This window comes from Lynx rufus, unplaced genomic scaffold, assembly GCF_022079265.1.
Source record: "Lynx rufus isolate CCGP_SWC_20201006 ecotype Redwood Valley unplaced genomic scaffold, mLynRuf1.p SCAF_3, whole genome shotgun sequence".
Classification (NCBI taxonomy): domain Eukaryota; kingdom Metazoa; phylum Chordata; class Mammalia; order Carnivora; family Felidae; genus Lynx; species Lynx rufus.
Window position 1 is genome coordinate 89,808,412 of NW_025814845.1, and position 16,895 is coordinate 89,825,306.

The 16,895-nt window shown below is 50.2% G+C and overlaps 1 protein-coding gene across 2 annotated transcripts; it reads right to left on the reverse strand.

The window, feature by feature from the left end:
• Positions 1 to 1,310: 1,310 nt before the first annotated feature.
• On the reverse strand, positions 1,311 to 16,374 carry PITX2 (paired like homeodomain 2). 2 transcript variants are annotated; one of them, XM_047092366.1, is made up of 4 exons: positions 16,329 to 16,374; positions 15,710 to 15,847; positions 4,345 to 4,550; positions 1,311 to 1,874 (listed from the first exon to the last, which is right to left on the reverse strand). In XM_047092366.1, the coding sequence occupies exons 1-4, from the start codon at positions 16,372 to 16,374 to the stop codon at positions 1,311 to 1,313; spliced, it is 954 nt and encodes a 317-aa protein (XP_046948322.1). The 2 variants fall into 2 exon arrangements, with proteins under 2 accessions (XP_046948322.1, XP_046948321.1); XM_047092365.1 differs by lacking the exons at positions 15,710 to 15,847; positions 16,329 to 16,374 and adding an exon at positions 5,397 to 5,604.
• Positions 16,375 to 16,895: the final 521 nt, after the last annotated feature.

Genomic DNA, 16,895 nt, shown 5'->3' on the forward strand with positions numbered 1-16,895 from the left:
TGTAGTTATTAGAAATGGTCTTTGTTTCTTTTAATGTCTCCTAAGGATTTGGAAATAGAATGCAATATAACATGAAGAATCTCTCTACTTAAGCCTGAAAGATAAACGTGGAGGCCTAAATATTTTGAACTGGAGGTGTTTCCTTGTAAACTTATTATAGATGTATTCCTCTTGAGAGGAATGTATATAAACTGTACATGTATACATACACACATGCTTCTCCAGAACAATTTACCGAATGTGTTGAACCGCCCTCCCACCCCCGCCAAAGGAGTATATTTGAGAGTCATTGAAAGCTGGCATACTTTCTAAATTTCTTTCTCCTTTCTTCTCTCTTATATTATTTGCTAGCAATAATGGAATCCTCTGGGTTTAAGCCAAAGAAAAATCTGGGAGACAAGACCAGACTTTACAGGCTTCTTTCCCCCCTGGGAGTGGCTTTTCTTTTTTCTTTTTCATTTTTGATGAATGACTATAATTTATTTCTACCAAATTTAAATAAGGCCTGCTGCCTTGTGTGTTTAACTAGGCGGGCAGAGGAAAACTGGTTTGTTTAGGAAGCAACGACTGAGAGACCCTGGCCAGGTGACAGAGGAGGGCAGAAAGAATCCAGACCAATTTGTACGTAGTATATTTTACTCCCATGAAATAAAACACATTTTTTTTCATATTTGCTGAAAAGTAAAACAATAATATTGTACGAAATGTTATACACAGGGTAGGTTGTACATAGCAGTTTCAGAAACATCATTGCATCCACCAGAGAAACTATTCTAAAACTGATATTCACACATTTTTATAATAATAATATGTTAGAAACATACAGTGTGGCATTTAGTATATACATTCCTTTGCTCACAAGCGAAAAATCCTAATCGCTTCTGTATAACATGCTTTATTTTAAAGCCTAACCTTTAAAAACACTGTTGTGAGAGTACTAACAACTGCTTTTTATAAAATTAATTTGACATTTCGATATATATACATCCTTTCAGTCATTTTAATGTTAACAATGCTAAACTTAAAAAATAACAAGCTTATAGTAATGTTAAAATGTCATATCCAGTCAAACATTTGTGTATGTCCTTGCAACTGTTGGAAATACTTTTAGTGAAAGATGTCAGACATTGAGGAAATTCCTTTGAAATCAAAGGAGCTCTCTTTAATTCAGTGGTTTCCTTTTCTCTTTATATCTTCTCTTTCTCTCCTTTTCTTTAGTGCCCACGACCTTCTAGCGTAATTCCCAGTCTTTCAAGGGCAGCATTGCCCCATCCGGCACGGTCCTAGGATCCCGGTGCTGTGGGCGGGGCTCACACTGGCCTGTCCACGGCGTACTGGCAAGCACTCAGGTTGGACGCCGGGTTCTGCACGCTGGCGTAGCCGAAGCTGGAGTGCTGCTTCGCTTTCAGTCTCAGGCTGGCCAGGCTCGAGTTACACGTGTCCCTGTAAACGTACGGAGGAGTCGGCGGCGCGTAAGGACAGGCGGGCGTCGGCACCGCGGAATTCAGCGACGGGCTGCTCAGGTTGTTCAAGTTATTCAGGCTGTTGAGGCTGGAGCCCGGGACGCCGGTCACGGCTGAGGGCACCATGCTGGACGACATGCTCATGGAGGAGATGGAATTGGGCGGGGAGAACATGCTCTGCGACGACAGAGGGTTGACGTTCATAGAGTTGAAGAAAGGGAAGCTCTTGGTGGACAGGGAGGCTGACGTGAGACCCTTGGCGGCCCAGTTGTTGTAGGAATAGCCCGGGTACATGTCGTCATAGGGCTGCATAAGCCCGTTGAACTGCGGCCCAAAGCCATTCTTGCACAGCTCAGCCTGCTGGTTGCGCTCCCGCTTTCTCCATTTGGCCCGGCGATTCTTGAACCAAACCTGGGGGTTGACGGCAAAGGAGCAAACAGATGCCACAGATCGGATTAGTAAAACCTTGATCACAGAAAGCACCAGAGGCCACCCATGTCCAGCGCGCGCGCACACACACACACACACACACACACACACACACACACACCATAATTTCCCCCACCCCCCACCGCCCCGCGGGCGGGAGCTGCCTGAACCGCGTCTAAAGCGAGGGAGGCCTGGCCGGCTGAGGCCCAGGCTCTGAACTGCGCCACAAACCCCAGTCCAACGCCTGGCGGCCTGTGGACGGCTTGTTCACTAACCCAGGCCCTCCTCTGGATCCAAACTCACTTACTGTAAAATAAACGCGGGGCAGCAGGTTTTCTGCCCAACTCTTACCCTGCCACCTTGCAAACTTGCTTCCATTCCAAAGCCACAGACACAGTGATGAGGACTACTGGCTAAGAGGGCACCAGAGGCCCGCGCTCTCTTGCACAGCTCCTCCTTCCAGTCTCAGACCTTCCCTGCGGCCCCCACGCCACAGAACTCGCTCTCACAACTGGCGCCAGGCCGCGACCCCTATCCTCGCCTAGCAAAATAGCGAATTAAAAAGCAAAAGGCCGCCTCCTAAACTTCAGTCTCCTAAACTCCAAAAGCTTGGCTTGTAAATCTCCGGGAACCCAGAATGGGTCACTCTGCAACCTCCCCCTCCCTTCCTCCGCTCCTACTCATCCTCCGCTCTCTCCAGTATAGGCCCCGGCTGCCAGCACTGCTCCCGCCGGGCCCAGCGGGTTTGCTTGGCTTTGCAAGCCGTCGCCTGGCCCGTCAGCCCCCACCCCGCGTCCGGTGGCCCCGACGCAACCCTTCTCTCAATCCACATCGGACCCGCCCGTCGCCGCAGACTGCGGCTTTTGTGTATTGGAGCGAGGCCTGGCCCCAGATTTCAGAGCTGACATCGGTGATGTTTCACATTACACGTCTCAGCCGGGCCCAGACGCCTAATCCGCTCTTTTCCCCCCCTTTTCCCTTTCATTCTCGATTTCCTTTTTATCCTCCTTCCTCTTTGCACCCGACTGCTATAAAAAAGCACGCTTCACTCCCACTTGGCTGGACACACAGCGGGCCTGGAAGGAGGCAGCCAGAAGGAGCGACAGCCCAGCGTGGTAGAGGCGGGGGACTTGGGAGAGACTCCTGGAAAGCTGGAGGGGTGGGAGAGGTCTTTTCAGAAGGATTCCAGAGAACCCACTGATTGTGTTTTTCTTTTAATTAGTTTTAATTTCTACCCTAGGCCGTGTAAACTTTGCTCAGGCAAGAAGAGTACGTGCAAGGCCCGTTCCCCTGATGCACGGGAGAGCTAATCAAAGCCTGACCTTGCGCAAAACCACGCGGCCAGAGTCAGAGCTCTAGCTCTGTGCAGTTAAACTAAAACCATCTCCAACTTCATCCCGGCTCTTATCCACCAGCAAAGCCTCATAGCCTACACAAATGCAACCCAGAGAGTACCTTCCTTCCCTCTGCTTTGGGAATGCATTTTGGTCTTTATTCTTTTCATCATTATTGCCATCTTATTGTTCTTTCATCTCTGCTTTAACTGGAGGCTCTATTTTTCTATCCAGAATTGTTTTGTTTTTGTTTTTAACAGCAAAGCCTCTGGATCTTGCTATGGGTGTTTCTGCTTCCAGAATCCTAACACATTTGGAGTTTTCTACTGACCAGCATAAACCAGGATGTTGCTACCGGGTAATTTATTTAAGTGCACTTTTGCCAATCCATAAAGTACAGATTTGCTACAAAGGTAAGCCCTCCCACCTTTAAAAAATAAAACTATTATCATTGGGAAGAAGGGTGTGAATAACAATCTCCTGAGAAAGATAAATAAACCAAACCAAAAAGTCTTTCTTCTTTTTTCTTTCTAAGAGGACTAGCAGGATAGTAGTTGTGTGTCAAAATGCTTCCGTGTATCACAAAACTAAGGGATAGGGTGTGGGAGAAACCTGAATGGCCGAAAACCGAAAAGACTGTGTAAGGAGGATGAGCCGAGTAGAGAGAAAGGGCCGGGCGAGCCTGGGGGGAGAAAGTTTCCCCAGGAGGGCCAAGCCTTGCTTGTCTCCGGTGGGTTTTCCTTGTAAAAGGCGCACAGGTTGGAGCCTGTTCTCGGCTCCTGGCCTCGGAGGGATTTTATTAGCACTCTTCCGGCGACCGCAAGCCGGGAACACAATGCCCTATGCAGGGGAATGCCACGCGGCCCAGTTCCGAAGGATTCAGGGTAGCGGGGCAGTGAGCGGGTGCCGCTCGCGGAGCCTGCGCTAGGCCTGCAACCGCTGGTCTGTAAGGGGGAGCTGTAACCTCGCGACTGGGGCTGCGGAGAGGCCTTCTGCCTGTGCAAAGGCACACCGTGCCTTTCGGGAGACTGCCTTCCACACTCCCTCCGGTTCTAAGTGGCCCGCATTTCTACAATGCCTTCCTCCCTAGCCTTCCCAGGCTCCGTGAGGGGTCCTACCCGGACTCGGGCTTCCGTGAGGTTGGTCCACACGGCGATCTCTTCGCGCGTGGACATGTCCGGGTAGCGGTTCCTCTGGAAAGTGGCCTCCAGTTCCTGCAGCTGCTGGCTGGTGAAGTGAGTGCGCTGGCGCCGTTGCCGCTTCTTCTTGGACGGGTCTTCGGGGCCCACGTCCTCATTCTTTCCCTGCTGGCTCTTATCTTTTTCTGAAAACGAAACACAGAGAGGTTCCCGTCAGCAAGTCCCACCTGCTACCGGTGAACTCCAAATGGACCGGGCTGCAGAGGCCGCGGAAGCGATGGGCTGCCAGGCAGGGGAGGAGTGTGCGAGCGGCCTCTCCGGGCCGCGGTGAGCGCTGCGACTGTGGGGCGTGCAGACGTGAGTGTGGGTGTGAGCGCCCCATCTCCTCCCCTCCCCCAGCGCCGCACGTTTTATTTACATGTTTATCTCACTGTGAAGGCACATTCATTTTTACAGCCTCTTTCAAGTATATTTATACTCTTCTGCGCAGACACACCAAATTTTTTTCCGGACACCTACACGCGCGCATTTTTCAGACCCCCACAGATCTCCATGCGGTTTCAGGAGACTAGTAAAGGTAGACTTTGGGATTCGGTGACCCACCCAAGTTCCTCTACCCTTTAGAAATACCGCCTCTTCTGCGGCATCGTTTCAGAAATACTTTTCTAACAAGCGGAGCTTTTCGGGAGCGGAAAGCGGAGAGAACAGACTCTGGGTTGGGGAGTCGGGGGTGGTGGCTTCTGAACGTCTTTGAATGGAGATGCTGGGATTTTTGTGACCCAGAAAACAAACATAGGGAGGCCAGGATAGGAATAGGGCAGGGAATGGCTCGCGCAGTTCGCCCCACCCCGGCGGGCGAAAGAAACTCGGGGCCGAAAGAATCCCGGCTCCGGAAGTTCTGCGGGAGGCAAACTAAACGACCACTCCCACTACGCCTCCCCCTGGAGGGGTCGACTTCCTTGCGGGCGGGAAGAGCCCAGCGGCGAGGGGCGGCTGGACCCCGGTGTCCGCGGGGCCGCGCGGCGCCTTACCTGCGGCCTCGGGGCTGGAAGTGTCAGAGATGGTGTGCACCTCCAGCCTGTGCTTGGAAGAGTCCAGGGAGCGGGTCTGACCGGGAGCCAGTACCGAAGCCATGGCCAGCGGCTGGGGATGGTGACAGGAGGAAGACGAGGAGGCGGCCAACAGCTTGGTCCCTACTGCTCTGTGCTCCAAGTGCAGCGGGCCTTTCATGCAGTTCATGGACGAAGGAGCGCGCCGCCCTACAAGTCCTGGGCTGCCGCCCGGCCGTAGCCCCGTGGCCGCCGCCGCCTGCTCGGCTTTCCACTACACGCGCAGAGTTTCCGCGCTGTGGCCGCCGCGGGCAAAGCCAGGGAGCACAATCCCTGCTGAGTCTTTTTGAACCGAGCGGCCCCCGTCTCCTTCGGAAGGCTCAAGCCTTAGGGTCCGGCGGCGGAAAGTCAGCGGGCAAACGGAGACATGGGGATGTAAGTAGGCGCGCGCAGCTCGGAGCGTCTTTGGATAGCAGGCTTCCAAGCTCCAAAGCGAAACAAGAGTGGGCAAAGACCCCTTTCTTCCCTCCCTCCCTCCCCCACGTACCCCTCCAATAAGGAAAGCTAACGGCGATCGCGCTCTGCCCGCCCCCCGCGCGGCAGCCCTGACAGCAAAGTGTCAAGAGTGACAGGGACAGGTAGCTGATATTAGATCCCCCGCAGCGGCGGCAGCGGCTGCGGCAGCAACGCGGGCCTCTGGGCGCACCCCCCGTGGCACGCACACGCACACCCCCCTCGGGCCGTCGAGCTCGAGCGCGGCCTCGCAGCAGCTCAGCTCCCGGCACCCAGGCGAGCGACGGACCAGCTCTGCGGCTCCGAGCTTCCCTGTTGGCCTAACATCTTAAAACCAGAGGCGGGCTTCCTGGTGCCCAGACGTCACTTTGCCGCGGCCCTCCCAACGCTCCCCGCCTCCGCCTCCTCCCAGACCCTTCGCCCAGCGGGAGTGACGTGGCTCCGCACCAATCAGAAGGCCCCGAGCCCCGGCGGAGGGACAGCCCTGTCTGCACCTATCAGCTGTGCGGGGCTGGGCTAATACCTCACTGTGCCCACCAAGTCTACACCGGCCGGCTCCCGGGAATTCTGCTCCGGCCCAGCCGAAGAAGATCTTGCTTTTAGTTCAGGCGGGGAGGCGGAGAGATGAGGCTGGGAGTAAGAGGCTCGGGAGAAAGGAGCGGAAAGGTCCAGAGCTGAAAGGTACAAGGATCAGCATGCCTCGCACCCCTTCCTTTTTGTATCTCACTACATCCATTTCCAATCGAGAGATGCCTTTTTATCCCCCCTGTATGGAAAGGGGGCATGCTACTTAAAACCAGAAGAAATTGAAAAACAGCAACACATCACCTCTCCGATCTTAAATTTTCCAAACAGCCTGTCAAGTGAATGCTGCGCTAATCTGAAGAAGCTTTATTTTAATTGCAAAGAAGACAAAGCCCTGAGAAGGCCGGCTAATAAATTAGAAATCGAGAAGCAAATGGACCCGTCAAAAGAAAATTACCTTGACTTTAAACGAACAACTGTTTGGCGGTTCACTCTGGATTTATACAAGAATAAAAAGTCGCCTCAGATCACGTTCTCTGTAATGCTTATTAGACCCCAGACAGAAAATACACAATAGAAGAGAAACCCTAACCCAGCATTTTCAAAATGCTGAAAGCTTATCCATTCTACTTAGCGTTGATTAAGACACATATCCAAGATCTTTCAAATTCCTTGTACACTGTATTAAGCTTGTCCTAACCCTAGAGAGAGCCCGCTTTAAATTCGACTCTCTTGTTTACTTTATTATCAATCAGATTCAAATCCATAAAGCCTGCAGAATCAACAACCTTGAGCTAATTATATATAAAATGTGCTTTAATGAATTTCCATACAATTAAGAATGTTGCCAAATAACCACTTTCAAGGATATTTTTTTAAGTCATTTTCTTTTCCTAGAGAACTCAAGGCTGCTGAATCTTTAAAGTCCAAGCAGGCAGAGGCAGTAGAATGGGGGCGAAGGGCAAAAGCCTAGGAGAACACTCAGCTCAGAAAAACCAAAGCCCTATTCATTTATTTTTTTAAAAAGGAAAAAAGAAACACCTTGGGGACATACAACTCTTACAACACTATTTCCAAAAAAAATAATAATAATAATTTCCAAAGGAATTAAAGAAATACAAACGTATCATTCAAAATAACTTTTGAAAGTCCTTTTGTCCTTTGCTTACTTAGGTCATGGGGAGAGCACAAACTAATCTCTTCTGGGTTTCTGCATTGGTGATTGCTTTATTGTGGAGTTAGTGTTATCATCCCTGAATGTGTATTTGTTTGACATTACAGTCAATGATTTGTAACATCAGTATGAGGTATCTTCAGAAAACTCCCTCCTTGTCCTTGTTCACAAGATTGGGAAACTTACTCAGTCTGGGGCAGAGTGGATGAGGCAGACTGCAAATTATGTTTGTAACCTATGTGTCTCTACTTTGCCGGGCTCTCTCTGCCAAACCCTATCTGCAACTCCTCCCCCATTTTAAACATGCTCGAGAGCCATCCAAAGAAGCAAATGACATTTGTTCTTCAGTTTCTCCCCAGAAGTATCATCCCACTTTAAGAAAAATTTAGCTGAAAGGAGGAATTTTCTTTATAGTAAGCTTTAAAGCAGCATTTCTAGTTTTAACCTTTTATTCCAGTTCACCCCATTCCAAGCATACATACACCTGCTCAGAGCAGAACACATCCTCATGTGACAAGTCTGCATTAGCTGAGGCTCATACATCCAGCTATATTAGGTCCTGCAATCTTATCACTAAATTATACATATTACACCAGCAGCCTGTTGGTAAAGAAGGTTAAATTAATTTACATTCTGCTCATTATCTGGTGCTTAAATGACGCATTTTATCCCTGAGATTTGGCGGAGAATCTCCTCAGACCCCACAGCGTTTCACCGAAGACAATGCTCTTACATTTGTAGTGGTTTTTAATCTGATAAGACTCTAATTTGCTTAAGTCTTTTAAATAAGGGTTTTAAATGTTTCTAGCCGTTTTCTTATTGAATTTCCTCTAATTCCCCCAAGATCATAAAGTGTATGTGTAAAGTAAATATTTCCTCCCATTGCACTGCCAGCCGATGACCTATAACTAAGTCAATATGAATTCAGCTCTTTTCTGCCCAATGTGTTTACTAATCATATTCCAGTTTCTTTTTTTAAACCTCAGTATAGCTCCAGTCCCCAAAATAACACCCCCATAAAGCTTCATTTCATGAAGAGATTCCATCATATGAACAGATGATAAACTACAGTGAGTATACTTTCTTTCTTGGTATTAGTTTCTTTGAGATTCAAACCCCGGAGAGGCAATTTTTGGTGGAGGCTTTGGGTGTTTCTCACAACTCCTTACTCAGGAGAGCTGAGGAGCTCCACAGAAACATATAGATTTCTAAGCTCATCTCTCATTAAACCCACAGAATTTTGATTTAAACTCGGTGGCTCTGTTGACTAACAACTCTCATCAGGGCAGATACACAAACGGGAAGACCTAGTCTCCAAACCAGCTTCCAAAGCGGCTGAAAAACCCCAGGGCGAGTGACAGCTCAACATAGTGCTAAAGGGTAGTAGAGGTTGGAAGTGCTGGTGATCTTCGGGCAGCCTAAAAGCCTAAAAGGATGAGGAATCTTAAATTGTACCTATCCACTGCAAAGTCAAGTGGAGAATAAAGACAATTATCTGGAGATATCTGGTTAAAGTAAATTAATAAAAAAACACAAAACATAACCATGTCTATGTATCTATCTACCATCTATCTAGATAATGCACATATGAAATATATACCCCCCCCCAACTCAACTGAGCCAGTAAGGCATTTCTTTGCATTTTTCCAACCAGAGTTTCAACTCTCTCCTAATCTCCTAATCACTTCACACATGGTGAGATCGGCTGACCCCCTTCTCAGACCCAGTTCCATGGATGGTGGGAGCACACCAACATGAAAAGTCTAGATGGAGAAAAGCAAGTGAGTAATGGGAAACCCCCCCAAACAAAGAAACAAAAAACAAACCCAAAAACAAAAGAAACAAACAAACAAAAAAACCCAAACAACAAACACTTTTCAATGAAAACAGTGGTGATGATGGTCGGCAATTTAGGAGACTTAGTCTACAAAAACTTAATCCACTTAATATTGTGGGTGCACAGATATTGGTAGTATAGATAAGGAAGGGGTTGAAAGCAATCCTATGTATTTTGCAGGTTGAGCACTAAGTCTGCACCCCCCACCTCTGCACAGTCTTCTTTAACTGGTTCTAGAAATCTCTATGACTTCAGCCTCCATCACAGAAATTTCCAATCCAGAGAAATATCAGGATGGTCAGTTCAGGGAAGCTGGAGGTGCTGCAAGGCCCCCACGGAGGGCAGGGGTGGGGGGAAGGGAAGCCCAGTGCGGGTTTAGGTTTTCAAGTCCGAAGACATTCAAGAATTGTCTCCGTTGGGTTTTCTTTGCTTATTCTTGCAAAGCCAGACCCTTAAGGAGGGAAATGTGTGACACGGGGTCAGGCGTGTTTTGAGCTGCTGGTATTTGCCACCGATTACCAGTCTTAAGGTCTTATTTAATTTCACACTCTTTAGTGTTAGTTGCGCAAAGCCCCTCTGGCCTTCGCGAGGAGATTGGTTGGGTTATGCCTCCAAAGTCTGGGGTGCGGGGTCCAAGTATGGACTTCAATCCAACCAAGCAATCCACAACTTTTTTTGGGGGGGTGGGTGGAATCTGTCTTCAAAGCTCACCTGTAAGATCGCTCATTAGATGTCTCCCTGCGCTGGCTGTCAGACCTTAGAGGGGTGGGAGTCTTGCCCTGGCCCAGGCCAGTTCAAGGCCGAGGCGGCCCAGACTCAGCTCAGAGCCACGTGACAGGCGTGTGTGTGCGTGCGCGTGTGGTATAAGGCGCAGAGGTCAGATGGAGACCTTGCACCCCGCTCAAGAAGTGGCCCTTCCTCCCCTCCTTCTTCTTCTGCCTGCCTTTTCTCCGCACACAAACCAATCTGGAAAGGCCCCCTTCGCTGTACCCCGTGCTCCAGGCACGAAGCGGAAGCACCCAGACATTTAAACGTTACTGTGGCTGATCCCCTCCTACCCCATTCTCTAAATGGATTTAAAAGTGCTGGTTTGTAAAAAGGGGCAGATTGTTTTCTGAATCAAAGTCTGTGCACGTACTGAGCAGCACCTACATTCTCTGGGTCTCTGCCAACGGCACCCATATTTTAGTCTCACACTTGAGCTTTGGAGTAACTAGCTGGGGGTGCTCAGTGTCGGGGTGGGAGAGGTACCCCCACACTGGCAGGTGAAGAGAAAATCGGGGATTAGCAGAGTCAGGACGGGTGGGGGGATGCTGCTGAAATCATTAAACCCACGTGCTACAATGCCTTTTCACGTTAGTTTGTTAACACAACAGGTTTATTCCGAGAACGTTTAATCCCAGAAAACTAGTAAAAGTAGAGTGGTATAAATATGTCTTAGCAAGGGTGGGGGGGGGGATGAAAATGAGATAGTCACTAATATCCAGGTCCAGAGAGAACTGGAAAGGTACTAACTAAAGTCACTTTTAAAAATTGGATTAAAACTCGCCTTTTTCTCTTTTCTCTATTTCTCCTCTCTAGCTCATGTCTGTTTCCCTTTTCTATTTCTCTTGCTCTCCCTTCTTTCTGTCTTCCCTCTCCCAGACATGCTGGTAGCTAACATTCAGCATTAGTTGTCATGGTGACCATAAATCACATAAATCCAAAAATACCCACCTATAATCTGAGATGAAGCTTTTATTTCCCTAGCGAAATAATATTTTAAAAGCTGTCAGCTGACAAAAAAAAAAAAAGGAACCCACCTCATCGTAGTAACCCAAGTAATATATTACTTCTAAAGGTTTAAATTAAAATGTCATCCTGTTAAAAACATGGTGGAAGAATTTTGGGTACTCTTCATGTGAGATCCTCACAAGGAAGTCGACTCCACTGCTCCTGATCACTCTTTAACACATACACCCAATTCTGCTGTTCATTCTCCTTCCATTAATTTCTTCCCTCCCCTCTCAACTATCTAAGTCTGCACAGATTCTGCCTTAGGTTGTAAAAGAAAGGAGTCTCCACCTGGATCAGAAGGAGCTCAATCCTCTGCCTGAGCCTTTTGAGGACCTTGTGTATTGGTGCTCTGTTATCAATCACTTCCCCAAATGAAAGATGGGGGCTTTGGGGAAGAAAAGGTTCTGGTCAGGATCCCAACGAGGGTGACTTCCTAGAGGAACTGAGAAGAAATGCAGAGAGGACTGGCGGGGGCAAATGGAGTAGTGGAGAACTGAGCTGGGTGACCAGATTCAGTGGTTAAGCCCAGCCTAGGAAAGGTACCTGTATTCTCCCACTTCTGCCCTTTTCTCCAGAAAAGAAACTTTCCTATTTGGAGTCCCTGGTGGGGGAGGGGGGTGGCGGCCACAGTTGGGCCTTTTGTCTTCTACCTTGGGCTTGTTGTCTTTTGCCTATCTTTGGATTACAGGGTATTCGCCTAGATGAAGAGCCATTAATTACCCATTCAGTCAATATTAGGAAGACGACAAAGCTTTTTACATAGGATTAAGAAGACATCAGATTGTTCCATTAGTATATTCCTGCTCACGAATAAGCTTTCATTATACATTTCCTTTTCCCTCCGAGTCGCTCTAACAACTGCTGCATATATTAACAGCAGGCGGTTTGGAATAACAACCCAACCAGCCTTATGAAACTTTGAGCGCACTTGGTGTCAGTAGCAAGGAACACGACCTGTAAAAAGACTACCTCTGCTGGCGGGGATCCACAGGGAGTGACTACCTATTGCACAACTGGTACAATTTCCCCTGACGGGGAAAAAAACCCACAAAAGGCAGAGGCAGCTGCTGACAATAAGCTAGACTCGGTGGCGGGTGGAGTAGGATGGGGTGGGGAGGCAGGGGTGGTAGAAAAGAAAATGGAAATCCCTCTCCTTAACCCTGTTCCCCTCTCTCGTGGCTTCTTCCTCGGACCTCCTGCCCCTTCTGCAAGCCCCTGTCCCTTACCCCAGGCCTCACCAATGGCCCTCTACCCTTCTAAGCATCCCCTTTCTTTCTAACAACGCTCAGGCCCCAAGCACTGCCGCAGGTACCACCACATCACGTTTTGCAGGAGATGGTCTGAACCTGCTCTAGCTAGTTCCTTGCTAACATTAAAGCTGCTTCATAACGGCGAAGGGAAACCGGCTTATTTGCTTTCAGGGGGTACATTAGGAATCCACGTAGTATGTGCTCGGGCAAACATTTGCTGATTGAATGAATGAAGGGTTTGCTGCCGCCAAGGCGGCGGGGAGTTACCCCGGGTTCTCTGAAGAAGGCTGGGGCCAAGCTGCCACTGAGAGAGTATGTCTCGGCTGGGGGCGCCACAAGGGGCCTTGGGGTCCCCCTCCCAAGGGAAGGATGTCGGCACACACCAGAGACCTTGGTGAGACTCTTTCAGCTCACCCATTTAGCCAAGGCTACTTAAAAATTAATGGCGTCTCTGGGGAAGGTACCTGCCCAAGTCTGGTCACCGAAGCTAGGCACCCCGACCGCGGGGCGGCAGCTCTGTCCGATTTCAGCCCGGAATCCAGAGCCACCACCCCGAAACTTTAAGGGTTACAGACAAGGGAGGATCGGTTCCCCCCACCCGCCTTCCTGAAGGTCAAGAGCACTTTCTGAATTCAGCAAGCAGGCTTTTTTTGGGGGGGACACTCAAAGCAAGGAAGTCAAGGATCTCTGTTCTAGGGGGACATTCTCAGCAGACCTCTGAGCCTTCTTTCTGGGTTACAGCTAAACTTGCCAACTCTTCCCGCCTCCACTTGGATGCCTAGCCAGTCCTTTTTCTACCCTCTCTCAACCCCTGGATTTAGGGGTCTCCAGCCGACCTCCTACTCCACCCGCTTCAGGGTTTGAGCCAGGCCGTGGGCCAGCCCAATGGGTATCAAGGGGACAAAGATGCGCTTGGAAAGGAACGCAAGAGTCCCAGCCTTCCAGAGGTTAACCTTGTCTACTTGGGGACTGTTTTCAGTCTTTAACGAAGACACGATGTTTTGGAGGGGTTGAGGAGAGGGTAGTGCCAATAATAGAGTACCATGGCCCCTTTTGAAAAAAGACATGCCATTGTAAACATTTTTTTTCTTTCTGAAAGAAAAAAAAAGCTATCAAAAAAGGGAGAAAAATCTTTCTTTTCAAAGCAGGCTGTGGCCAGGGGTTTGCATATGACATAGATTAAATTTACTTATATTTAGTAAAGGGGACTCTGGCAACCTTCCTTGGAGGCACTGTAGTTTTGCTTACTCATGTGTGACATTTTTTTTTTGTCTACTACATCCCTAAAAGCCAATAAAATCAAGATTTTCAGCATTTCTCCCTATCGCATGCCTCTCCTTAATTAATGGTATTAAACATGTTTAGGCAGCAATTTTCCTCTTCTGTCCAAAAGGTAGAAAACAGATTGTTGCCAATGTGGAGGATCAGTGCACTAGAATAATCCGGGCCTGAAAGTTAATGGGTAAGGAAACAGTCCTTCATTATTTCTAGTTCTTTATTTATCTACTAATTATCAAAAGTGGATGCCCAGTGGCGACTGTGACAGGAACAGAAAGGACTCCCCGGCTGACCACGGCTTCTTGCCCACGTTAAGAGGTTCCCATCCCATCTCTAGCTTCCCCTCGGAGGGGCTCCCATGGAGACCACCTGTCCTCAGAAACCATTCCTGAGGTCTAGGAGCCCTGGGTTGGGGTGGGGATAAGAGACGTTAGGCAGCTCTCCAGCTCCCAACGCATCGGGAAACGTCAGCTTCAGCTGGGCGACTGTCAGCCCGCCCCGCGCGAAGCGAGATTGGGGAGCTCCCCTAGTCTGGCCAGACGGAACCCGCACGAAACATTTCTCCAGGAGTCATCGCTGTTCTTGATTTTTAACCATATCCCAAACATACTCCGGTCTAATAATTTATTTTTACGACCGATTATCAAACAGAGGAAGAATTTAACACAATCTTAATGACAGAAATCACCCGACGTTATCTCTGCACGGCCCCATTTAACCCCATGGGGTTAATCCCGGACAAGTGAGCGTTTAACTAGCCCAGCGGGAGGACTCGCGATAGTATGCAGTGCCAGGCTGCTTCGCTCCCGACCATTTTAGAAGTTTTACTTATGCAAATGATAATTTTCTCAGGTTTACCGGGAAGCACGAACGCAGGGCCTTTGTTTTCTTCTTAGCAACACGGTTTGTTTATTTGGCGGGGCGTCCCAATTCGCCCCCCTCCGGCACACATTACATTTGTATCCTTACACTTTAATCCGGAAAGAGGGGGTTAGGGGCCGAGGGCTGTGGGGGGGGGCTTTATCTCCTCACACTATCAAAGGTCAACAACTTCCTAAGGCTAGGCACTTGTTATTACCGTAGCCTGGGAAACACGGAGAATAGGACAGTTGTTAAATTTGAATTTTTCATGTATTCCAAGGGAAAGCTTGCACACACGCGCGCGCGCGCTCACACACACACACACACACACACACACCCCTAAAGGGCAAGTTTCCGTTTAGCAAAGGCCTATGCAGTGAGTTGGAGACATTCTGGCTTTTACACAAGCCTTTGAGCAGCAGGGCCCCTTGACTCGTCCACAGTGAAACCAGCTAATCAAGCAACGACACCACCAAAACCCGAGGCCTTGCAACCTGCACAACAGGTAGGTTCGCGTCGACGGGGCGCACACTTCATTACACCCTTGGCTGCGGCGCACAGTCGCTGCCCTCAGGCTCTGCGGGGCTCTAGTCAGCTCCTCCAACTCCCGGCCAGGCGAATCTTCGCCCTACGCAAGCCTCCGGTGCATGCCTTCCGCGGCAAACCCCGCGCCCACAAGCCTGGGCGGGGCAAGGCTGAGAGAGGCCGGGGCGGAGAGCACCCTTGGTGGTGCTACACGCAGTGGGACATGGCGGGCGACAGAGGTCGCTGTTGGACTACTTTTCCACGCCAGCTAGCGGCGCAGAGGTAGGTTGGGGTGTGCGTAGGAGATGAGGCCACAGGGAGAGAGCGAAAAAGAGCCAGAGAGAGAGGTGTTGGGTCTCAGGAGTGCAGTATACTTTTGGGGAAAGGAATTAACGTCCCTGGGACGGCTGCTTCCCGTCCCACACAGGGGCCAAGTGTCTAAGTCAAGGGACAGGCGCGCCTGTCTGGCGGCCTAGCCTCGGTGCGCTGTACCCGAAGCCCAGAGGCCCAGAGGCGGGTGACCTGCGCGCGGCCTGCGCTTCGCTCCCGGCCTTACCAGTGGCGCCGGGATGCTGCCGCGGGAAGAGCTTGCTGCTGGCCGCCTCTTTCCGGCTCTCGGGAGAGTCTGTGAACTCGACCTTTTTGATTTCGGAGTCTTTGGAGAAGAGGCATTCAACGGCCGCCGGCTGCACGCCTGGGCCGCGCGCGCCCGCCCCACAAGCGGGTAGAGAGACGCCCCGGACCGCGGTGGAAAGAAGCGAGGGTGTTGGGGGTGGGGGTAGGAGGCAGGACGAAGAAGAGAAAGAGGGACAAAGAGCAAAGACCCAGTTAGAGGAAAGGGCGGAGGTCGCTCGCGTCTCCCGGACCCTCTGGCAACCCGGAGCAGGGCGGCACACTCTTTCCGCGCCTCCCAGGCTGCCAGAGGCTCCCTCAAAAGGAGGAGTAGGCCCCGGGCATCGGGACGCGGTGAGCGGCTCCCTCCCTATCCATACCCCCCAGTTCCTACCCCCGGGAGAGGCTGCTGGTGTCCCGGTTCTGATTCCCTTTCCGCCCCGGCTGGTCTCTCCGGGAAGAGCCCCTCGCCGCCGCCTCGCCAAGGGACCGGTGCCCTCCTGCCGCCCTCGCATGGTGCGGTGTCCCGTCGAGTGACCCCGGCAGAAGAAGCACGTTCTTACCTAATTGCACACACGCCGACACTAGTTTGCGGCAGTTGGTCTCCATTCCCCGTTGTCTGCAAAATAAAAGAGAAGGAGGGTCGTGAGAAGCAGCGGGGTCTCGGAGCGTGCAGGGTTCAGTGGACGCTACCTGTAGGGCGGACAACTGCAAACTCGCTCTTAAGTGCCTACTCTGGGTTGGGTTTCGGGCATGCTTCTCAGCCTCATCCCCACCCTAGCCCCTGATCCAGAACAACTGAATGTTTACCAAGAGGGGGATCTCCCTCCAGAGTTGCGGTGAATGGGCGCAGGGGCTCTCGACGGATAAATCCATCATGTCCTGGGGGACTTAGGCTGTGGAACTACTCTCAAGGTGTTTATGTCAGGAGTTAAGAGCCCGTCTGAACACGGGGGCAACCTTAGCAGGTACAGAATTTGGGGGTGAGTGGAGAGGACTTTTCTATGTAAGAGGTTGTGTGGAAGACCACCATTCAGCACAGGACTTTCGGTCAGTAGACGCTAAGTAAACATTTGTAGACTATCAGACTCAACTTGTACCTGCCCTAGACAGCGATTTTCCTCGATTTT